This window comes from Mustela erminea, chromosome 9 (assembly GCF_009829155.1).
Source record: "Mustela erminea isolate mMusErm1 chromosome 9, mMusErm1.Pri, whole genome shotgun sequence".
Taxonomy (NCBI): Eukaryota; Metazoa; Chordata; class Mammalia; order Carnivora; family Mustelidae; genus Mustela; species Mustela erminea.
Window position 1 is genome coordinate 96,071,287 of NC_045622.1, and position 24,810 is coordinate 96,096,096.

Below are 24,810 nucleotides of genomic sequence, written 5' to 3' on the forward strand. Positions count from 1 at the left end.
TCTCCAAAATTTGTTAACAAAAATCCTAATAATGATAATACCTAACATCTACTGAATACTTATATACCAAAAAATACTATTCTAAGTGTTTCGTTCATTTAATTTCACTCGTTTAACTCATTCAATCCTTGAAACAATCCTATAAGCCAGGAACTATTCTTATGCCCATTTTACATAGGAAGAAATTGAGGACCCCAAAAGGTAAAATAAATTAACAAAGATCACACTGCTAGAAGTAGCAGAATAAATATCTGAACTTAGACAGCGTGGCTCTAGAGCCCAAACTCAAACATGTTGCTATAATGCCTCCCAAGCAAACTATATACTACAAATGACAGCCACCCTCCCCAAACTCCCACTTCCTCATCCTCATAGACCTATTCAAAAGAAAAGTGGGGACACAGTCAAAGTGTCTTCAAACTGTACCAAAAGATATAAATCCTTAGGCCACATCGTATTTGAGCTGCATCCTCCTTAGCTAATCAGAATTGGCAGTTAAAGTCCCAGAGGAATTATTAAATTTTTAGTAGCAGGGCCAAAACAAAATAGAAAATCAGGCCACTCCCTGGCTAGACTGTCAACTCCCTAAGGGCTGAACCATTTAATTCTTTTGTAAGACCCAAAGTGCCCTGGAAAATGCTAAGCATTTAGAAAATCGCTACATACACTTCAAAATGACAGTAGAGAAAGGGCACAGGTGGGGAAGCACCAGTGAGTGGGGGAAGCACCAGTGAGTGGGGAAAGATCAAGAGGAAATTTCCTGGGGGAGAGACAGAGGCACAGAAAAACTAAGTCACATAATATAAAAGGGATACAAAAGTTCATTGACAAAGCCCAGTATTTTCCCCTAGAAAAGCTTAACAGCACAGGCAATTCAGCTTAGAAACTAAGACCCTGGTTCTCAATAAGCACACTTCTCACTAGCAGTGTAAGGAGATGCAGTACAAGACTGGGGTAGAGAGGACACCAATGCTCCCGTGAATGATGGACCCCAAGTAAGTAAAAGTCCTGGGTGCTGTAAGGTGTCTGTTTCGGAAGGCTGGGTACACTTACTTCTCTGTTTCCCAGGCAACCAAGCCAGCCCCTTATCACCTTCACTTTCATCACTGGAGCAGAATGAAAGGTAATTGGGTTAATTATTAAAGGAGCACTAGCTAGTACCGCCACTACTAATTGTCCATTTATCTGGGGTTTATAAACAGCCATCTTAATTGATGTTGAATTGGAATGTGTCACTCACTTTATTTGCCTGGCTACTAGGTACCAGAGAGGTACAGGACATGGAGATAAAGGGTCCAGCCATGGAGATAAAGGGTCCAACACCAGAACTATGATTCATTTATGTTCATAACATTTAAGTATATTATGATGGCCCTCAACCATATCACACATACTGTTCATCTTTCCCAGATTTGCCAATTCAAGCAAAGATCTAGTATATTAGGCAATTTGTTGTATTAGAGAGCTATGATACTGGGTTGAGAAATCAGACTAATTCCTAAAAGTCAGCAAGCCCAGGGCCCCAGATGCCCACCCACATGGCCAAGTCAGACCAGACAGGCCTCCTAAAAGTAATTCTCTAAGGTACCAGGGAAATGCAGAATATCTAAAAGGCAAAAGACAACCAAAAATAAAGTTCATAAGGAAAAGAAAAGTCTTACAAAAGAGGTAACTCTGTCTGACCCACAACTTATAAATGTATTTTCTCTTCATTATGATTTTTCTAAATAGTATTTTCTTTTCTCTGGCTTATAAGAATACAAACATGTAATACACACAAAATAATGTGCTTATCAACTTTTCATATTATTGGTAAGACTTTTTGTCAACAGTAGGCTATTAGTAGCTATGTTTTTGGGGTATCAAAGTTATACACAGATTTTCAACTACATGGGGGGGTCAGTGCCCTTAACTCCTGCAATTGTTCAAAGGTCAATTGTATATGCTTTCTATTCTTTTTTTTTTTTTTAAGATTTTACTTACTTATTTGACATAGATCATAAGTAAGCAGAGAGGCAGGCGAGGGCGGGGGCTGAGCACAGAGTCCCATGCGGGGCCCAATTCCAGGACCATGGAATCATGACCTGAGCCGAAGGCAGAGGCCTAACCCTTTGAGCCACTCGAGGGCCCCTGTATATGCTTTCTGTAAGAGACCTACTTAAACTGAAAAAAATAAATAGGCTAAAAATTAAAAGGATAGAAAAAATATATATCACACAATCAACAGGCATAAAAGAGCTGGAGTAGCTATACTAATATAAGAAAAAATAGACTTAAAAACAATATTGCTAGAGACAGACATTTATTATAATGATAAGAGTTAAATTCATCACAAAGGCATAACAACTATAAAAATATATGTACCTAACAACAAGGTCTCAAAATATATAAGGCAAAATCTGACAAAACTAAATGGAGAAATACACAATTCAGCAATAATAATTAGAAATTTCAATGCCTCAGTCTTAAAGGATAGGACAACTAGACCAAAAATCAGCAAGGTTATACAAAACTTGAACGACACTATCAACCAAGTAGATCCCCCCAAAATCTACAGCACACTCCATGCAACAACAGAATACATACAGCACACAGGTAACATTCTGCAGGACAGACCATGTGCTAAGCCATAAATCAAGTTTCAATAAATTAAGATAACTGAAATCATACACCATGGTGATATTAAATAAGAAATCAACAACAGAAGGAAATTTGGGAAATTCACAAATACATGAAAATTGAAGAACACACTCCTGAATGTCTAGTGTGTCAAAGAGAGAAGAGATTTTTTTAAGAGAAAAATTAGGATGACTGGGCAATTAGAAAAATTAGGATGACTGGGCACAAAGCCATCTATAGCCCAGGACACTCAACCAGGCCCCAATGACCTGTGGCAAGGAGCAAGAAAATCATGACCCATTGATTTTAATCAAAACACTAAATTAAGTACATCAGGCCCACATCTGCTGGGAACAGATGCTCATTAGGATGAAAGTCAAAAAGATTAGGCAGGACATATAACTAATAATCTACATTACCCAGGTCTCTATCCCTCAGAAGTTTTTTGTTCTTCCAGTAATTACCAGGAAGATGTCAAATGCCAGGGCTTCTCATTTCACTTTTATGAGGCCTCAAACATGCAGAAAAATACTGTAAGCTTATGAACCTTTTGGCAGGTTGAACCCAGGCAAAACATGGCACAGAAGATTATGAGTCAGACAGACAGACCTGGTTTAAAGTTCTAGGTCAGCCTCTTACTGTGTTGTATCAGGCAAGTGACCTAACTTCTCTGAATGTCAGTTTTTACCCCTGCAGCACGAAAATGGATGATCTACTTCACAGGGCTGCCATAACGATTATAGGAGGTAATATATGGGAAAGCACTGGGGACAACACGTGGCTCATTGTAGGCAGTCATTAACTTTATGTCCTTTACTATCAGTGGCTGTCACTGCACAGAGCTAGAGCTGTCTACTAAAAAGTCAGCAGGGGGAGCTCCCTAGACTTCTCTGTGTTCCCCAGAAATAAACCTGGTAGAGTTGCAGTAGCTTTAAATTTACTTATACTACTTTTAGTATAGGTTCAGAACTTGTGTTGCTAAAGAAGGGGCATGACATGGGTTGATGGGTGACTAGAGGCCACCAGGAACCTATACAATTGTGGGGAAGGCACCAAGATAAAGAGGAAGAGATGAAAATTAACAATCAAAACTTCTTTGTAGTAGCTTCTGTTTTCTATTATCACTCTCAGGATCATGTGCGAGGAAGTAGGCAGATGGATCTTAACTATCTACAAATCCATTTTTTGTTGATGACTCTGAATGGCTTTGGCCCACAGGAGACTTGTTTGCTACATCTGGTCACACCTCCAGGTCACACCTCCAAAAACTGCAGGTGTGTGTATGCTTCATCCAGGCAAAAAGGCATTATTCACCTTTCAAAAAGTTTGGCTTTAGGGCACCTGGGTGGCTCAGCTGGTTAAACACCTGCCTTCAGCTCAGGTCATGATCCAGGGTTCTGGGATCAAGACCAGCATTGGGCTCCTTGCTCAGTGGGGAGCCTGCTTCTCTCCTCTGCCCTCTCTCTTTGTTCCTCTCTCTGCCTGTGCTTTCTCTCTCTTGAGTAAATAAAATCTTTATTTTATTTATTTATTCGAGAGAGAGAGAGAGAATAAATAAAATCTTAAAAAAAAAAAAAAGGTTTGATTGATGTTTGGAGCTAAGAACCAAACAGCCAAATTGAGGTATGGTCAAGCATCTAGACTTTGAGCTACAGGAGGACAAGAATCGTGCCTCTTATTCACTCTGGTAGCCCAGAACAGTGCCTAGCACATAGCTACACAAAAAATACCTGTTGAATGTAATTGTTTTGAGACTATCACAACCTCATTCGAATCATACAAGTGAAACTGCCTTTCTAGGAAAACTGGGGGTGCTTACTGCTAACAGGCCAATTTGTCTTTCACTCCAAAAGCCGTTATTACAGGAGCTCTATTACATGATCGCAGTAAGTTTAATACAAAGCAAAAATCTGCATCCACTAGAAGGCTCAAAAAAAAGGGCTATGACATAATGATTTTCCTCAGCAAGCTCCACTGGGTCATAAAAGGCTATGTCTAGAAACCACTTAAAACAGAGGAACTGGGATGCCTGAGTGGCTCAGTTGGTTAAGTATCTGTTTTCGGCTCAGGTCATGATCCCAGAGTCCTGGGATCAGGACCTACATCAGGTTCCCTGCTCAGCGGGGAGCCTGCCTCTCTCTCTGCCTGCCATTCCCTCTGCTTGTGTGCTTACTCTCTCTCTGACAAATAAAAATCTTAAAAAATAAAACAAAATTTAAAAAATAGATAAAGAGGAATTAATGCAATTAAGAAAAACCCTGGAAATCAGCCAAGTTCCCTGGGAGCTCTTTCCCTCTTCTAGATTTAGGTCCTGGAAGAAGCATGCTATTTTGATGCTCTGTCTTTTAAAATAACTGTACGGAGAGAGGCAGACTAGGAAGCTTTGGAGTCCCACTGCCTGGTTCAGTTTTGGCTCCTCAACTTCTAGCTGTATTACTCTGGACAAGTTAGTCTTCTGGGCTTTAGCTTCCTCCATACCCAAACACAGGTACCCTGCCCCCTAGCCCCCCACCCCTGGGCCCTGTCACTTCTTGAAAGTTTGTGTTACACCATTTCAGTTTTACAAAAGACCTACATTAGTACCTTGCTTTCACTAAGTAAAGGAAATCTGAAGAGGATTTTCACCCTTATGAAAAAAGACGAGAAGTGAAAATAGCATTCAGCATTTGCTTTGCACCGAGCTGTTAGAGGTAGCATGCACTCCAAGAGCATCAACCTGCCAGAGCTTTGAACTGCGTCTGTGAGCACATCTGTGCTTTATCTCAATTTATTTTGTGCCTCCATTAGCAAGATGCATCGTAAGGTATCAGAAAAGCCTAAGAGACCTTATTTTTTGGGTTTGGGTACACTAAAATTTTTTTTCATATGAATTAATGGTAATTGCTTCTTCACTTTGTGCCATTTGGCTTGCAAAAGGTTCTGTAAGAACACTCCACTTTTGGACAGCAGAGGAAACCTGAATCTACAAATGATGAGGGCCTTTACGAAAAGACCAATAGGCTCTCTATAACATGTATCTTCAGAAAACAGAAGAAACTGGTTTAATTGTGAATGGAAACCATCTGCTAACCTAACCCAAGAGTGAGGTTCTTGAGAATCTAGATTTCCTTCCCCTTGAGATACTTTGCATTCTTTGCTAGAGAACTTTTCTCAGTAGATTTCATATCCGTTAACAACTACCTGCTGGAACATAACCCCTGTATTCAAAAGTATCCATAAGTTAAAGTGGGCCTTTTGGGGGTCAGACCTCTGGGCATAAAGGAGGAAACAGGAAATGGTGGTAGAGTTCTTAAATCTAAGGAAGAAATAAACATAAAGCTGTTCCTAAGCAAAGCTAAATGCCAAGGAAACAGAGATTTTCTAGCAGGAGAGGAAGAGGAGGTGCTGTGTGAGGTGATGGAGGCAGACATCTGGAACACAGGCTGGAGAAGAGCTCTGTAGTACTGCCTGGCAGTAAGTGATTATCTGTCAGTAAGGAGCTTCCACATGCCATCAGCCAAGCCACACAGAAACACCAAGCATGGGGAGGCACCAAGGCATGGCGTCTGTTCACCCACTAGGGCCAGAGGTCCTCAGACAAGCTCATTAGGGGACCAGAATATAGTCTGCTCCCCAACCAAGGCTGGGCCTACACAGAGTCTGGTGGCTAGCAGAGAAACCACTGAGGTTTCTAGGACTTCTAGGCCTTGACACTGGGTCAAGGATAGTCCTGCCTAAGAGCGACCAGAGATCCTGTGGCCTTCCAGCTGTCACAGTAGCTTGGCTAGGAATCACATTCTCCCAGGCTGACAGTGTTACTGTCCCACCCGGATCCCTTCCTACCTGTACCACCACATAGCCCAGATTTTCTGAAACATAATGTCTTTAAGGAATTTCTAATAGGGGCGCCTGGGTGGCTCAGTGGGTTGGGGCCTCTGCCTTTGGCTCAGGTCATGATCCCAGAGTCCAGGGATCGGGCCCCGCATCGGGCTCTCTGCTCAGTGGGGAGCCTGCTTCCCTTCCTCTCTCTCTGCCTGCCTCTCTGCCTACTTGTGATCTCTGTCTGTCAAATAAATAAATAAATAAATCTAAAAAAGAAAAGAAGTTTCTAATAGATGCTAATTAAAGACATACCTAAATGTGGATTGATTTTTATACCAATTATGCCTTCACATACATAAATTTAGAGGTTGGCAGTAGAGGTGAGAGGGAAGTGGAGGAAAGAGTGTGAAAGGGAAATAACTTTTGTCAGAAAAAAACAGAATCCTGCTTTGTTTCCTTCTCTAGACACTGCCCAGAAGCAGCAGCACACACTACATCTGAGAGCCTGGTCACATCAAGTAGCTTGGCCAAAAACATCCGTTGCTAAGCTAGTCAGCCACCATAAAACTGCCTCAGCTGGGCTTGTCCAGCCCGTTTTCGATTTCTGAAGTTTTTGAACCAGCCTTATGGGTCCCCTCTCCTCCTTCTTCCCTGGAAGATTCCACAGTGCCTGGAAACTCCATCTGCTGGCAGATGAGTGAAGGGTTGAAGAGGTGTGCATTAAACTCCTAATTAAATCATAGGATCTGGTTCATGAGTATCTCACCAACCAAAACATGAACAAGACACCTTTATCATTCAATTAAAAGCATAGCTAGAATCTAACTGCAGGATTAAGAAACAAAGAGTTTAAACAAGTTTTTTTAGAAAAGATGTTTGAAGGAAGTGGGAATGGGCAAGATAAACCAGGTTTGCTCCATTCTCGTTTCCTGCCTTGAAATAAAGAACTGGGTACAAAACAGAGTTTTCAGCCAGATGCCAAGATGCCATCACAACAACATAGGTAAAGGAGGGGAAAGTTTTATCTGGCTCCCTGCCCCTTCAACTTTTCAAATTCCGAAGAAACATTTCCTTACCTGCCAGGACCCTGTTAACAGAAGAGTGAGTTGCCAAGCCAGGCTGTCCACGTTCATGAAAAATCCCTGCATAAGGCAAGTACTCAGGCAGCAAGAAACGCCTACAAGAAGGAACCACGTATGAGAAGCCCATGAAACATTACCATAAAACAAAGGAGATACACTATCCATTACCCACAACAGTCAAGGCTAAGGGATCCACTAAACATAGAATCCACAGAAGCCCTGCACATTGTAAAAATTTCTGGAATCTGTCCTTCTGCAGACTTGTATCTCCTTCCTGTCTTTCTTCTGCAGTTTCACGGGGCTTCTAATCTTGAATAGGATACTCCCCAGGCCACTTTTCTATCTCTTTTCACTGTGGCCAATCATCTCCTGTCAAGTCTTTAGGTGGCATGGCCAGATTACAGGCTGACTAGGAAATAATTTCAGATACGGAACCCGAAGTCCAAAAGTAGGTTTAAAAACAAAATCCCAGACTCTCATAAAGGCTCCCTCATAAAGATCACCCAGTTCTTACCTTGGAACGAAGCGTCCAAGTGAAGGTGCGGACATCCGGGCATTGCGTGGAGCTCGGTGCCTGGATCTGTCACCATTGTCCCTGGAGAAAACAAAAAGTTTTCAAAACTATGTATATGAGAGTCACTAAGCAGAACCACCCATCCGCCTGAGAGACAAACATCCCCCAAAGGAATTTATTTATTTATTTATTCATTCATTCATTTATTTATTTGGCAGACAGAGATCTCAAGTAGGCAGAGAGGCAGACAGAGAGGGGTGGGGGAAGCAAGCTCCCTGCTGAGCAGAGAGCCCAATGTGGGCTCGATCCCAGGACCCTGAGATCATGACCTGAGGCGAAGGCAGAGGCTTAATCCACAGAGCCACCCAGGTGCCCCCCAAACGAAATTCCTACACTTAGGTGAAGATCCCAAAGAAATTAGTCATCCGGTTGCTTACTAATTTGGATGACACATTAATAACACTACATTTCTGGAATACCTCAACTAAAAGCTTTATGAGCATTTGCTGACAGTTCAGTAAGAAGGAGGATGATTTTTCATGAGCTAACGTGAGCTCTGAACCCTGTAGCATCTGAAACTGAAGTCAAGTTTAGATCTTCAAGGGACCTGGAATGGAAATATATAAACTTCTTTTTCTAGATTGAAAGATACAGAGAAACTTTGGCTTTGGGGAATCTTGGGAGAAAAAATACCCCCATCAACTTCATTCACCAAATGGTAATCTCTAAATGAGTCCGTTTAGGTCTCTGATACGGAAAAAAAAAAAAAAAAATCACTCATGAAAAGTGAAAGAAAAACAACACACAAGAAAAAGACTAGGCTATCCCTTTTTTTAGCGACTGCAAAATTAGCATTAATGAAGAGTGTAAGACAATGCAATCCCAAGCAATTGAGTTTAAAGAAAAAAAAAAAAGCGGCTAGGTGTTTTCTTTATGGTCTGATAAAGCAATAGTAATAACCACCATTCATTAAATACCAAGTTTCAGTATAAAGTTTATTAACATGTTATCCTATTTAATCCTTCTAACTATTTCATAAGGTATTACTGGCTTTGTTTTATAGATCTGGAAACTAAGGACCAGAAAGGCAAATGCCCAGGGTCACACAACTAGTAAGTGGCTGAGGCAGGATTCAAGGCATATCTCTACCTGATTCTGAAGCCCTTGCTCTTTCCAGTATACCTCACTGCCTCCTACAAGAAGACTTCACATGGCTTAGTTTCTAAGACATCAAAGGAACAATAAGCCAAAGGGCACTGCCTGGACAGTGCAGTTAATTAGCTGCTTAACCAACTCCACAAAATAAATGAACCTCTGAAAGCTTGATTTGGTACTTTTTCTGAATTCTCCCTTTGGATTATCTTCAACTTAATGAGATCATCTTTGAACTGGCCCTGGAACCAAAGTTAAGACAATACTTTAGCTTTCAAATGGACTACTGGGAGCTTTAGAAGCCAGAAATGAATGCCTAGGAAGGTTTTTATATCTTAGTGGGATTGGATGCTGAGCATTAACAGAGCAATCAATATCAGAGATATTGGAAGCTGATCCATTAAAAGTCGGTACTTGCTCTTTATTTTCCCAAAAGAGAAGGTATACTATTGTTTTCCTTAACATATCCTATCCTCTTGACTTGAAACTCTACAGATGTAGGGAGAGGCAAAGGGAGAGAGAAAGAGAGAAACAGAGAGAGAGGGAGAGAGGGAGAGAAAACAGACTATATGGAAAGTAAAAACGTTATTAAAAATAACAATGAAATCAGAACGTCATGACTAGTACACTGCAGCTCTGGGGAACCCACAAATTGTTACAAGATCTCGGTAGCCATATGCAAACAGGAGAAGATAAATATCAAACAAATAAGATAGTTCTCAAATTAAGCATATTATTATTTTTCAAATATACGTAGCTTCAAATTTTGACCAAAGTACCAATTCACTTTTCTTCCTTTCAGATTATTTATTTACTTATTTGACAGAGAGAGGGAGACACGGTGAGAGAGGGAACACAAGCAGGGGGAGTGGGAGAGGGAAAAGCAGGCTTCCTCTTGAGCAGGGAGCTGGGGGCTCGATCCCAGGAGGCTGGGGCCATGACCTGGCGAAGGCAGATGCTCAAAGACTGAGCCACCCAGGCACCACCCCCCGATATCACACTTAAATGTACAAATGAGGGGTGCTGTGTGGCTCAGTCGGTGGACCATCCAACTCTTGATTTTGGCTCAGGTCGTGATCTCAAGGTCGTGAGATCAAGCCTGGAATCAGGCTCCCAGCTCAGTGGGGAGTCTACTTGAGATTCTGGGATTTTCTCTCTCCCTCTACCCCTGCCTCTCCCTAGGCTCACTCATGTTCTCGTTCTCTCAAATAAACAGATTTAAAAAAAAAAAAGTACAGGGATGCCTGGGTGGCTCAGTGGGTTAAAGCCTCTGCCTTCGGCTTAGGTCATGATCCCGGAGTCCTGGGATCCAGCCCCACATCGGGCTCTCTGCTCGGCAGGGAGCCTGCTTCCCCTCTCTCTGTCTCTGCCTGCCTCTCTGCCTACTTGTGATCTGTCTGTCAAATAAATGAATAAAATCTTTAAAAAAAATCTTTAAAAGTACAAATGAATTTAGGACAGCTTTTCATAATACCATATTCTACTTATCAACAGGCACTAAAAGTATAGTTAATTACCATGAGAAAAGTCAGAAAACATTCTGAAGTTAAAAAGGGTCCTAAGCCTCAAAAAGGTTAGAAACTAAGCCAGGGAGACATTTCCGCAAAGAAGACATCCAATTGGCCAACAGACACATGAAAAAGTGCTCAACATCACTGGGCATCAGGGCAATACAAATCAAAACCACCGTGAGATACCACCCAACACCAGTCAGAATGGCTAAAATTAAGTCAGGAAACGACAGGTGTTGGCAAGGATGCGGGGATGCGGAGAAAGGGGAACCTTCCTACATTACTGGTGGGAAGGCAAGCTGGTGCAGCCACTCTGGAAAACAGTATGGAGGTTCCTCAAAAAGTTGAAAGTAGAGCTACCCTACGACCCAGCAACTGCACTACTGGGTATTTATCCCAAAGGTACAAATGTAGTGATCTGAAGGGGCACGTGCACCCCAATGTTTATAGCAGCAATGTCCACAATACCCCAACTATGAAAAGAGCCTAGATGTCCATCAACAGAGGAATGGATAAAAAAGATGTGCACTCTCTCTCTATGCTGTCTTTGTGTCATGTGTGTGTGTGTACACACACAGGAATATTATGCAGCTATCAAAAAATCTGAAATCTTGCCACTTGCAATGACATGGATGGAACTAGAGGCTATTATGCTAAATTAAATAAGTCAAGCAGAGAAAGACAATTATCATATGATCTCACTGATATGAGGAATTTGAGAAACAAGACAGAGGACCACAGGGGGAAGGGGGGAAAAATGAAACAAGATGAAACCAGAGAGGGAGACAAAGCATAAGAGACTCTTAATCTCAAAGAAACAGAATGTTGCTGGAGTGGAGATGGGGATGGGGTGGCTGGGTGATGGACACTGAGGAGGGTATGTGCTATGGAGAGTGCTGTGAATTGTGTAAGACTGATGAATCACAGACCTATACCCCTGAAACAAAGATTATATGTTAATAAGACAAAAAAAGGAAAGAAAGAAACTAAGCCAGGGAAAGGAGTACCATGGGATAAATGCAAGTGCTTCCTCCATAGCTCTGAGAGAGAGCTGCCTTCCCAGAATCAATCACACTGTGGAGCTGACAACTGGCTTCTGCAAAGTCCAAAGATCTCTCCCCCCACACAACAAACAGCATTCTATCTGGTGTCAGCAGGGCTAATGAGCAGGGAAGGAGAAGCCAGTGCACTAGATCATACTGACTAGCAGTTGCCAGTGCTCGAAGACGGCACAGGGCTTGGTGAAAGGACAAGGGGAGACAATTTAGAAAAATGGACAAACAAAATACGTCAGGGCTGGGGGAAATCTGGGCTTCTTCAACATAATTCACAAGCCTCTTTTCATTGTTATTAAAACCGACAATCAACTCCGACAAGCATGGTGGGGAGGGGGAGGAGAGAGAAATCTTAAGCAGGCTCTACGCTCAGCACAGAGCCCAACTCGAGGCTCAATCTCATGACCCTGAGATCATGCCCTGAGCATAAATCAAGAGTCATACACTTGGGGCACCTGGGTGGCTCAGTGGGTTAAGCCTCTACCCTCGGCTCAGGTCATGATCCTGGGTCCTGGGATCGAGCCCCGCATTGGGCTCTCTGCTCAACTGGGAGCCTGCTTCCTCCTCTCTCTCTGCCTGCCTCTCTGCCTACTTGCAATCTCTGTCTGTCAAATAAATAAATAAAATCTTTAAAAAAAATTAATTAATTTTTTAAAAAAGAGTCATACACTTAACCGACTGAGATATCCAAGCACCCCCAATCAACTCCTTTCTGATTCAGTTTTTCCTTCCATTAAAAAAACAGGGGTGAGACACAAACCATGGCCACAAATAATGGCTTTACAGGATTCAGAGATTACTGGGGTATATTTGGGAAAATACAAATGAGATCAGCTGGCTCAGACACAAAGTCTCCGATTGATGGTCACATTCAACAACATGAAAGACGTCATATGTTAAGTGAGTGGAGATGTATCCGCTGGTCCTCAGCTTAACATCCTGACAGATGATACAGAAGTAGGAGCTAAACAGCAGCTCAATTAAATACAGAGAAGACTTCAAATTAAAAGCATTGAGAATTCGAGTATAGAAGAAGAGTGAGAGCACGGGTCTCAGAACGACTAGAAAACTGTGGAAAGCAGTAAACACACAGTAAGAGGAGAGAACAACAAAGAATATCCAGGAGTAAACAGCTCAAACACCATTCCAGAAAAACCCTGAAAACAGGAAGGGGAAAGGTGGCAATGGCCAGAATGTTCGACCACAGGACAAGTGAGGCAAGGAGAGGGATAAAGGTTCTAGGCATTAGTGCTGACCACAAAAACCCCTGACTAAAGGCAAGGCTCCAAGTAAACTACAGGTGAAAAGAACAACTTATGACCCTAGACTCTGTAGTCTCGAAAGAAGGGAGTTTGGGCGAGGAAACCAGCTCCAGTGCACAGCATTATCTGCAGCGGGATGGGATATGAGAAGGGCAGAGGGAGAGTGCTAAGAGTTCCAAGAAAAGACTGAAGACTTAAAAATACTCAACATAGTGTTGCATTTACAAAGCCACACAGACTCTGCCACTCACTTCAGTGCCAACTATAAGACCAACGTGAGGCAAGGCTTCACAGGGAGGAGGCCAAGTGAGTTGAATATGAGTGGACCAGAGGCTGTCTGCCAGATGAACGGCGGGTAAAGGCAGACCCAGACAGACTGTTCACCTTAGGAATGATGGAAGGTGCTACTTACAGGGGCCTAAGGGAACACAGCCCTTTGCATGCCCTCTCCCAAGCAGACTTGGAGGAAAAAAGCAAACAAACCAAGCCAGTAAGGAGCAGAATATGCAAATATGCTGGTACTGCTCCTCCCTCACAGGAGGACTCTTTGTCACCAGAATGCTTTTCAGGGAAACACCAGAGAAATCCTCATCAATTTCATCAGCCAGAAGCTGCCTTTAAGTCAGCAGGACAGAAGCTGGCAGAGTTATTAATGGCTTTCCCAGTTGCCGAACTCTGTGCATCTCTGATTAACCCTCAGAGGGGTAAGATAGTAAGATTTTCTTATAAAAGATTTTAAAAGGAAAAAAAACCACCCTTCAAACAATAAGGCATCCAAAACAAATGCCAAATACAAGAAAATGCATCTTTGGAACAAGGGAGAGACACACAGCAGCAACTCTTGCTAAACGCCTGGGATTAATTGCCTCAGAGAGAGGCTATAATTTAAAGGAATGAAAAACACACCTACAGACTGCTGTCTGAGTCCTGACCAGACAGTCAGGTTGTCATTACTCCTATGACAAACGGCTCTGACTCGGGCCTTTATAAACGAAGCTCTTGCAGCAAAAAGCTCAAAAGGTCATTGTCTTGACAATACCCAGTTGACTCTGCTGAAAATTAGACCATTTAAAAAATGAGTGTTTTCCTATGCTCTTCTGTTTTTACTCAATCTCCAGACAACAGAAGGCCTAGCTGGTATTCCTGTCCCTGGATGGCACAAGTCCTTTCATTCCCTGGGTGCTCTTAGTAAGAAACCGAGGGCCTGTCTTTATTGCCAAGGACTGTGCACACATGTAAGGGCTTAGATTTCTGGGAGGAAGGCACAGGGCCCACGGATTCACAGGGCATACCTAAGAGCACATATCTCTTGGAACTTCAGAGGCTTAACTCTTCTCTAAAGAAAAAGATAATTACTGTTTACAAATTCCTCTCCTCCCTTATCCTACCTTTAATTTCATGCATTTTAATGCATACATTCCATATTCCTATGGTACACTTTATGTTAAAAATACAAAACTGTATCTCTAAGTGGTTATGTCCTACTCCCCCCACCCCACCAGCCTGGCTGTTTAATTCTTTCCTTCTGTGTTTTCCCATGCTATACCCAAGTACAATCCATACATATTCCCTTTTCTTTCTCTTCTAACATTCCTCATAATAAATATTCATATGTATTTTACTTGCCCAGAAAGAATGCTAATTCTGAAGTTGCCAAGCAATAGTCTATATTTCTAAGCAACAGGCTCAAAATCCTCAGGAAAAGAGCAAGAATTCAGGTAGGCATATATTTGAGAAATATGTTGGGACTCTCCAGGTGCCAGAAATCCTGTTCCTAATCCTCAGGAAGTCTCCTCACTTCTTGGAGACTTTTCATCATTCTGCCTCTGCTGAACCCAAGGGAAGTTCATCTAAGGTAGTCAGCTCCCACAAAGATCTGAGCACTTCAGGGTTAAACTTCAGAGATTATCCCCTCTGATTTTACAGATCAGACACTGAGGCCTAGGGTGGGAAAGGGACTTGCCCAAAATCAAATGACAAATTTGGCTCAGCCAACACCAGAACCCAGGGCAATTCTCTAGACAAGAGTTGTCAGGTGATGGGGGCAGCGGGCACTGACAAGTGATCCCAGTTCCCACCACAGCTACTCTCGGAGTCACTTGCTGTTTTACCAACTTAGTTCAAAACTAGCTCAAGTAGGAGTTGAAAAGGACACGGGCAACAATTCATTTGGAGAAGCAGGAAGTGAGAGAGTCGAGCTCTTGAAGCTCATTTCCCAGGAAGGTTCACCAACCAGCCCCACTCTTAGAAGACACCAGGCCTCTTACACCCAACACATAAGGTCCAGTCCTCGAATGTCTTCTCCTGTATTTCGCCCACTGCTTCCTAACTGGTTTTCCTGCATTCCTCCATATACTTGCCACTTTAGGTCACCCAAACAAATGCTGTCAGAGGGAGCTGCCTCAGATACGTCTTCAGTAATGGCTGCTCCCAGATAAGGATAAAGTCTAAACGTCTCAGCCAGGCATTCCAGGCCCTCAGTTCAGGCCTTTTGGATCTTCTCTCTCATATTACAAACGCTCTGTAACTCTAGTCATAGACTGATTCAGGGTCCCCCCAAACAAACCCTGTAAATCTTCTGTCTCCAGGCTTTTGCTCAAGCTATTCCCTTTCAATCTCCTAGAATCTCCCTCCCTACCCTCATTCTCCACATCAATTCATCAAAGTCCTGTGCAGTCTGTCCACCCAGCTGAAACCCAGGGAGCCTCCTCACATCTCCCCAAATACTCTCTTCCCTTCAGAGAATGCTTTTCTGTATTTTGTGCTACTTTATCACAGTCTCTCTTGTAAGTTATTATATAAAAATCTGCTCATACTTCAATGACTCCCTTCACTACAAGATAAAGTTCACCTCCTTTGTAAGGTACACAAGATTCGCCAACGATCTGGTGCCATCCTAACTTGAGGCTCATATCCTGCCACAGAGCTTGGACTTTACAGTCTAGCCAAACTTATCAACAAGGGAGTTTCTGAAATATTCCATGCTATTTCATGTTTCTGTGACTATGCATTTATTTGTCTCTCTCCCAAGTAAATCTACAAGTGACAGTCCTATTTTAAGACCTATAACTTTCTTTTATAAACCCACCTTATTAAAAAAAAAAAAATCAACCACTACGAAAATCAAGTAAGTGAAATTATTTAAAACTCTGATAAAAAGGAAGAGAACTGTTTCTTATCTCATCCCACTTTAGGAACTACTTCTATTCTTTTATGCCTCATTCCTGACTGTTCTAGCAGGTTTCAGTCTATAAAGAGAATAACTTTAAAGTGTGTTTCCTCAGAATTCTCTTGTATTCCTAATATCAAAGAGCCTGTGGTTTGTAAGTCAAAGGAAGGAACAAAGGCAACTCCTCTTCAAAATGAAGTAGACAAGAACACTCTATAGACCTACCCCTCCCTTTCTTAGCTACTGTTATGTATCTCTTATTAGTAGTCACTAACTCCCATAGGAGTCCTGGAAATTCTGGGCACAGAAGAGAGAGCAGGAGAAAGTACTACCAAGGACACGTAGCTTCACTCCACCAGAACTCCTGGCCATGAGAACTTGGAGCAAATAGAACAGTCTCATAAAGCTGCTGCCAGGATTTCACCTATACACAGATGATAACTGTAGTATTATTTGGTTTTAACATATATTCTTTGCCATGGCTCAACTAAATTTCAGTTACAGCAAAAGGGCAGGTGAAGAATATTAAATATTGAACGCAAGGCAGCGTCTTATGCCGGCCCAATCAGATGGTAGAGCTGAGTGACAGCCTTCAGAACCCTCAGCTACATCACATACCAAAAAGATCTTTTAACAACTTCCTTGCCAGAAGGTGTCTAGCACCGAGACCATAAAAGGGCAAGCTCTTCGTGCATGAGGCTGTACATGTGTATGTGGTCCTGTCACAATACTTCATGCCAAATGAAGGAACCAGAACCTACTTGTGGCACCTAGAAATGACTGTCATACAGTGAAACATTTTTGCCTGTTTGGTCACAGTATGCATTTCTGGGTAAAAATTCAAATACAATCAGATAAATTAGAAGAACAAAGAAAACAAATGTAATAGACCTAAAGTGACTTCATCTTAAGGCTGAAAGACCAGAATTCTCACTGAGATGTTTTTCCAAAGTAAGCCCAGTGTCACAATGGTAAATGAAGTACTTGCTCTCCTCTGTGCTAGCAACAATTTTAAGAAATGAATATAATTCCCTCTGGCTGGTATGTTGGTGGACATATCTGTGACTGATCTGATCTGAAGCTTTAGTTCCTGCTGAGTGCAGAGCCTGACACAGGGCTCGATCTCACGACCCTGAGATCATGACCTGAGCCAAAATCAAGAGTCAGATGCTTAACCAACTGAGCCACCCAGGGACTCCATTTTTAAAGCTTCTTAAATCTGCATTACAGGGTTGCCTGGGTGGCTCAAGGGATTCTTTGCCTTGAAAGGCAAAACAGTTACAAAAAGACACAAGAAGGGCGGGAATGATTCTGGGATTATAATTACATTTAGAAGAAGAGATATCAGGAAGAAGGGGGTGAGGATAATAGAAACAAAAGACACATGCCACCTTTTGTGCAGGCCCCAGCAACTACTAGGACATGGCACTTAACCACAGTGCTTCATAAAAGCCTCCCTCTGTTTCCAAAGGGATGGTGAAAATTAAAATGGCATTTTGCCTTACGGTTATTTGCTTTCTACATTCTAGCAGGTGGTCTAGGCTCAAAAGCAGGCAGACAGCAGTGTCAGGGGCAGCCACACCTTTACCCTGCTTGTGAACATCTTTATGCAAAGACAGATGCTGAAGGCTTCAGGACAGACCTTCTGACAGCGGGTTTCTGGATGTCCTGTTTGTGCATTCTGATAAACACAGGGACCCTGCAGTCTCAGTCCTGGCTATAGAGAGAGATGAATGGCAGGAGAAGATGTCTGCCTGAGTAGATGGGCCATTAATCCAGACCACAAAAGAATAAAAATTTAACCTGACGGTGACCAAACTTCAAAGCTAACCTCCCTAAAGAGAAATCTAGATAGTCTTATTCCACAGCAAATTCAGGGAACAAGAGCTCAAATGTGGTTCTACAACATTTATAAGGTTTTTATTTTATTTATTCATTTTTAAAGATCTATTTATTTATTTGAGAGAGAGAAAGAGTGCATGTGGTGGTGGGGGGCAGAGAGAGAGAGTATCAAGCAGACTCCCCACTAAGTGCAGAGCCTTTCACAGGGCTTGATCTTACAACCCTGAGATTATAACCTGAGGCGAAATCAAGAGCAGATGCTTAGCCAACTGAGCCACCCAGGCACTCCATTTTTAAAGGTTTTTAAATCTGCAGGATGGGGTGCCTGGGTGACTCAGTCAGTTAAGCATCTGCCCTTGGCTTGGGTCCTGGGATCAAGCTCCACACTGGGATCCCTGCTCAGACGGAAGCCTGCTTCTCTCTCTATTGCTCCCCCTTCTACTCTCTCACTCTGTCCAATAAATGAGCAAAATCTTTAAATAAATAAATAAATAAACCAAATAAATAAATAGATAAATAGATCTGTAGGACAATAAAAGCCAGACACTGGGCGCCTGGGTGGCTCAGTCAGTTAAGCAGCTGCCTTCAGCTCAGGTCATGATCCCAGGGTCCTGGGATCGAGTCCCACATCAGGCTCCCTGCTCAGCAGAGAGCCTGCTTCTCCCTCTCCCTCTGCCTGCTGCTCTGCCTACTTGTGCTCTCTATCAAATAAATAAATAAAATCTTTTTAAAAATAAACAAACAAACAAATAAATAAATGCCAGACACTAAATATGTTTGCTCCTGTTCTCGAATCTCAGACATGCATGATTTTGTCTCTGTATCCTCATTTAAAAATATACTACAGTGAAGTAAATATCTCATTAGGATATTATAAGCATTAAACAAGATTTTTAATATATAAAGATATATAAAAAATATTAATGTATTTATATATACTACAAATGTTTTGTATGTTATAAATTAGTTTACACATGAAAAATATTATTATAGCTGATATATTTCATTCAACAGATGATGGAAAAGAACCAAAAAAGATGGAATCTGGCGACACTATACACCTGGATGGGACAAGGCAGTGAATGGCAAAATGATCCCTGGCTTAGCAAATGGGAAGAAAGCTGAAGATGTCGAAGTGGGACTGCAAAGGCAGGAGCGTGGTGCATTATGAAGGCAAGGAAACCAGTAGACCAGTCTCTCTTAATGGCACCCTAAGCGTCAGGAAGATTCCAGGACCTATCTAATTTACCTGCCTCTCTGTACCTGAAAGAACTATGAATTATGACTGTACAAGCTTCTGATTTTCCTTCTGGTTATCAAAGCTAAGGAAAAGGACTGGGGCAGAGAAATTAAAATGGGCTAGTACTTTCCCTCATCTTTCACTCATTTGTGCCTCAAAGCACCTAGACATTAAGAGAAGAGAAGCAACCACAAGCAGCACTCAGTTTACAACAGGAAGGAGGAGGGCAGAGAAAGAGACAGAGAAAGAATGAACAGACAGTAACTCAGCATCAACCAGCTAGCAACTTCCTTTACTAGGAGCTTGGACTACTTACTAATATTGAAGTGACTAATCCATAGGTGCTACTAAAAACAAGACTGCAGTCTGCATCAGCCCCAAAAGAAAGGCAAACACCCTGTGAGGGACTTTCGGAGGGACATGAGAGAAATCAGCCCATTGTTACAAACCAGGGAGCCACAGAAGACCCTTAGGGAGAAACGATGGTTAAGTCAGTGCAGAAAAGGTGAAGAAGGCAATGTAAATTCAGGTCATGCTGAAGCCAGGGGGGAGGTGAGAGCACAAGTGGGCTGTGGGGAGCACAAGGAGGAGGCAGTCTGACACAGGAAAATCAAGGGGGAAGGAAGGGGAGAGGGAGGAGGTGGTAGCAGAAGAAAGAGAAGGTAAGATGAGAACAGAACATTTTAAACTAACCCAGAACTCCATTGTGAAGGACAAGTCACGAGGCAAGATACAGCTCAAAGGCATCAGTACCACGTTTCACCAGTGCAAAGAGATAACACAGCCTTCCAAATGTGCATGGAGGGTGGCTATGTGATCTGCACGGATGCCCAGAGTTCCCCGGGATTACTGAGGCTTTTCAGCGGTACTAAGTCCCAGCAGCCTTGGCATGTACTTGAAACTGCTTCCCTGAACAGATCCAGGGCTGGAAAAATCATCATAACCTGCTGGGGAACACATTTCACTCCTGGTGGGTGCCTGGCTAAGGGAGTGCAGACTCCCTTTCCCCTCACCACCAGTATATGCACCCACCTTACCCTAGAGTAGACTGGAGGGTCAACGACACTGGCGGGGAGCCAGGGGGCAGCCGGTGAGAGAGAACCAGCACCCCTGCTCCGCATTCCACTCCAGCTGCTTCAGGGCATCCCTGCATTTCTTTCACGTTTACATCTTCCCCAGACAAATGAACCGCCCATTCAGTCTGCCTTCTGCTTCCAAGTACACAATCGCTCGTGTGTTTAAGAATCATATCAGGAAGGCAAATTGTATAAAGGTTGTTTCCACCTTCTTAGTCGTCTTTGGCAGAGAGAGTTCTCCAACGCATCTTAAAGCTCTATTGCAAGGTGGCTCTTGGGGAACTATCCATTCAGCTCACGGCAACAGAAGGTCGAGAGGGAGGCAAGAACCCTTAACATCCCAGACCTGACCCAGACTATGTCAAGATGGAGAGGGGAAAAAAGGAAAATGATTGACAGGCTGTCGTATTCCAATACAAAAGGAGAAAAAAATAAGTCTTAACCACCTCTCTCTCTCACTCATTTTGCATGTTTGAGAATATCAAATATAGGAATCCAAACAAGAGCCAAATGATATAAGCCAGGAAAGCTTTCAGCATAGAAAGAAATACAATGAATGGCTAGAAAGGTCAGGAGCAGCAGGTCAGAGAATTCAAACACAGCAGTGAGACGGAGGTGTTTAATCCTGTGTGCGGGGCTAACCCTGCTCCTTTAGCTCACCCCCGCCCTCCAATCAACCACTCAAAAGCCCCAGAAGAGCAAGGAATCACCTCTCAAGCCACCACATTAATCTGACAGGCAACTTTCAAAGGATCCCTATAGGCGAGATGGGGAGGGAGCAAGTTTAGGCAACGGAGCAGGATCTCTAAGAACCCACGCGTGATTCAAGGATACTAAAAGGAACTGTCCTTGGGGAAATCTGGGTGTTCTCATTATTTCTAATCTCTATACCTACTCTGCTGAAGAGAAAATATACTAACCATCCTGTCTCCCTGATGCTGTGAAGACAGGCTATAAGAAGCACTTCCACAGCCACCGTTCATGCAAAAGGGATAGGAAAGGGTTGCTTTCATACGGAGCGGCAGCCATCTTCTCCAGCGTGGGCTGGGGCCAACGGTCTGTCTCTCACCACAGGCTCTGGTGAGTCAGCAGCACAACTGCCAGAGGTGGGGGGGCCCCTGAGCCTTTTAACCCCCTTTCCCTCACCCCGTCCTATTACTCATAAATAATAACTTAGGGGGTTGAAGCAAAAGTGTCAACCACTGCTGCTTGGACAGTGGTCAACTTGGAAGCACACACAGCTTAGGAGGACAGGGAAGAAAGCAAGCTGAGGGGGTACTTACTCAAAGTCCTCAAACTCCAAGTCGGTTCCCTCTACTGATGGGCCCTGGTTGTCTGAGGAAGAGGAGGAGGTGGAAGAACGGAGGCGGTTCTGCTGATAGCGCATGGAGCGCTGGCGAATACTGTCTCTCCGGGAGAGATACTGGATCATCCTCTGGGCGTAGTAGGCAGCAGGAGATAATCTGAGAGAGACAGAGATGGACAAACACAAACTAGCACTAATGCGGGGAATACTGTGAAAGACAGTAAATCCAGCTCTCCCATGGTATCTCCCTGCTGAGGCGAACTCCGGAGACATGAAAAATAAAGGGCATTTAACTCACCAGGAGGTCTGTACTGCACAATATGCTTACCAGACTACCACCAGGGTTTCTGTTCGGAGAGAAGGCAAAGAGGCTGTTGAATCAGTCATCACCTGCTCAACAGCTGCCCCCTCCTCAGGAGATAACACTGGACCTTCCTTTTCAGTTTCTTAAGGCACCCCTTGTAGCTTTCTCAGGGTTCCCTTCACAGAGATTCACGGCCATCTTCAATCATCCATACTCAAAATATAAGAGACGAAAAGAGACCACAGCAATCGTCTACAGGCCAGCTCTTCTTCCATTTTATACAGGAGAAAAGAGGCCACGAGATGGCACACCGGGCACGACCAAAGAAGGCACCATCTTCACCAGGACATCCTTCTCCAACAAATCCACACAGCTCCAAATTTGTCCTAGCTCCCTAAAATGAGCTCTCTGAACCTCTCAGATCTATGGATTATTCACAGATATTTGTAACACAGAGAAAATAGGAGCAAAAAAGAGAGTAAAATACACTCAGGAAAACAAAACCTAACAGGGAAAAAAAAGATTTTTCTACTTCTAACAACAGAGCATCAGAGGTTACACGGGCACTCAGCAATGCAGAAGGCATGTTACTCCTTTTTCTTCTCCCTAACCATGGCTATTCTCAGTGGATAATTAGTCTAGAGCTCTATCCTTCCAAATGTGGCTTAGTGTCTTCATATTCCATATTCGTTTGTCTAGTGTCCCACACAATTCACCACATTCCCTTCTTTCTCAAGTTTTTCCTCCATCTTTCAGAACACTGCTACATACTAAGTGAGAGCACAACAATAATAGAAAAACGTTATATATATATAATATTAAGTGGATTACTAAGAAATTTCCAGGCTTAAAACTTGCCTGAGGCACACACTTTTAACTCAACAGTCCCACTAGGAATTTTATCATATGGAATTAGTGGAAAAACTGGGAAACATCCCAAATACCCACCAACAGATTAAATAAACTGTATCTGTACAAAGAAACACAAGGTAGCTATTAAAAAGAGTAAGTCATCCCTATATACACAGAAGAAAAACCCTTTAACACAAAAATTTTAGTGGGAGAAAAACTGAAAGAATAGTATGCATATACTAATATGTATATAAAAATTTTCAATTAGAACAAAAAAATTTAAAGAAACACAGCAATGCTAGTGGATTCCTGGGAATCTTAACCTCTATAATATCTGAATAGAAAGGAAAAAATATCTATTTTTTTTTTAATGGAAATCTGGAAAAACTGACTGAGAATAGAAATAGTAACAGTTACATTCAATGATGGAAATAGTATTTACAAAATCCTGCTGCCTGGCTTTTCATTACCCCTGGACAAAGTTTCTGGGGTAATCTCAGTAAATCTACTGACTCAGAGAGTCAGTAGGGGAGCTGAGACTATCTCTGAAATGCCAGTCATCAGAGGTGGTATCCTTCTGGCTAACTGCCAAATGGAATTCCCAAGCAGGCCAAAGGACAATCTTTGGAACTCAGAAAGTCCTTGTTATAGAACAATACACTGCATTTGGCATCCCTGAATCCAAATTATACAGCAGGTGGGCAGCGGATGCACAGATGCCTTGGCCAAGATCATCAGAGTACAAGAATCATTTCTTAAAAGTCTCAACATGTGGATCTTTCATCATCCACTGGCCCCTGTTGACATACATTTTGCAAGGATGAATCAAGAATCCTAAATTTTCAAGAGACAAAAGTCAGCACTCTTGAGTTATTCCTGTATCTACTAAATATACAGAAATCTTCCAGAAGTCAACCATTGATGGTTAAATTCTCAAGTCAATCAGACTAGAAAAGAATGTAAAAAACGTTTCAAGAGCAGAATGAAGATTGTTTTTTGGAACCGATGCTGAAAAGTGACTACATATACATTCATTCCTCAGTCGCTAGCCCACCCTAACTAAGGGAAAATTGTATTATTGGTGACAGAAGTAGAAAGAATGCTGATGCAGACAATAATAAAGACTGCCCTTTTATGTAAGGGCATAATTTCAGCACTAGGTAACCCCAACTGTTTAATTTCACCATAGGATAGGAATTCCCTAAGCTACAAAACTATGCATCAATGGTAAAGAAAAAAGGATTCCTGGTACAATTATCAAACACAAGTACACCCTAGCCTCATCTTTTTAGGGATCCAGAGGGAAACTAAAGATCTGAATGCTGAAATGTCCCATAAAGGCTTTGACCTATATGTATTATGTATGGTGACGTCTAAGAGGAAAAAAAATTAAACAACCAGTAATGAGTTAGCAATCATCCTCCTACTGGAGAGCTGGATAATCACCAAATTCTGGTGTCCCAAGTAAAAATTTTAAATGTTTAAATATATCCACAAGTTTTCTTCAAGGAAGAATACCCTCTCCTCCAAAGAAAACTTAACTGTGTGTTCAGAGGGGAAAATGTAAAAATAGCAACACCACAAAGTATGACACTTTCTGTGATAAAGAGATCTGAGTGGGAGTAAAAGAGATTTGTTACATGAAAGGTGGACAAATAATGGTCTTTAAGGATCACTGTTAAATGTTGTCAGGTTAAAAATTCTGGGGATGAGGGGCACCTGGGTGGTTCAGTGGGTTAAAGCCTCTGTCTTTGGCTCGGGTCATGATCCCAGGGTCCTGGAATTGAGCCCCGAGTTGGACTCGCTGCTTGGCGGGGAGCCTGCTCCCCTTCACCCTCTGCCTGCCTCTCTGCCTACTTGTGATCTCTGTCTGTCAAATAAATAAATAAAATCTTAAAAAAAAAAAATTCTGGGGATGCGATTCCTATTGCTGTCCTAAAAAACTCTTATAGCAAGAAATTCTCTTTTCAGTGTTTCAGAGTAATCAGATTGATGCATAAAATCTCCCTCTCTTATTCTCGGCTT

General features: G+C 42.5%; 1 protein-coding gene across 11 annotated transcripts in view; it reads right to left on the bottom strand.

Annotated features, from left to right (window-relative positions):
* Window positions 1-24,810, bottom strand: part of AMBRA1 (autophagy and beclin 1 regulator 1) — a 178,149-nt gene that overhangs the window by 83,412 nt on the left and 69,927 nt on the right. For 8 of the 11 annotated variants that reach the window (XM_032356353.1, XM_032356352.1, XM_032356349.1 and 5 more), the window contains 3 exons: window positions 21,607-21,786; window positions 8,017-8,097; window positions 7,497-7,597 (listed from right to left, as the gene is read on the bottom strand). In XM_032356353.1, coding sequence (XP_032212244.1) covers window positions 7,497-7,597; window positions 8,017-8,097; window positions 21,607-21,786 — 362 coding nt within the window. The remainder of the gene's footprint in view (window positions 1-7,496; window positions 7,598-8,016; window positions 8,098-21,606; window positions 21,787-24,810) is intronic. The other 3 variants (XM_032356354.1, XM_032356351.1, XM_032356350.1) reach the window with 1 other exon arrangement.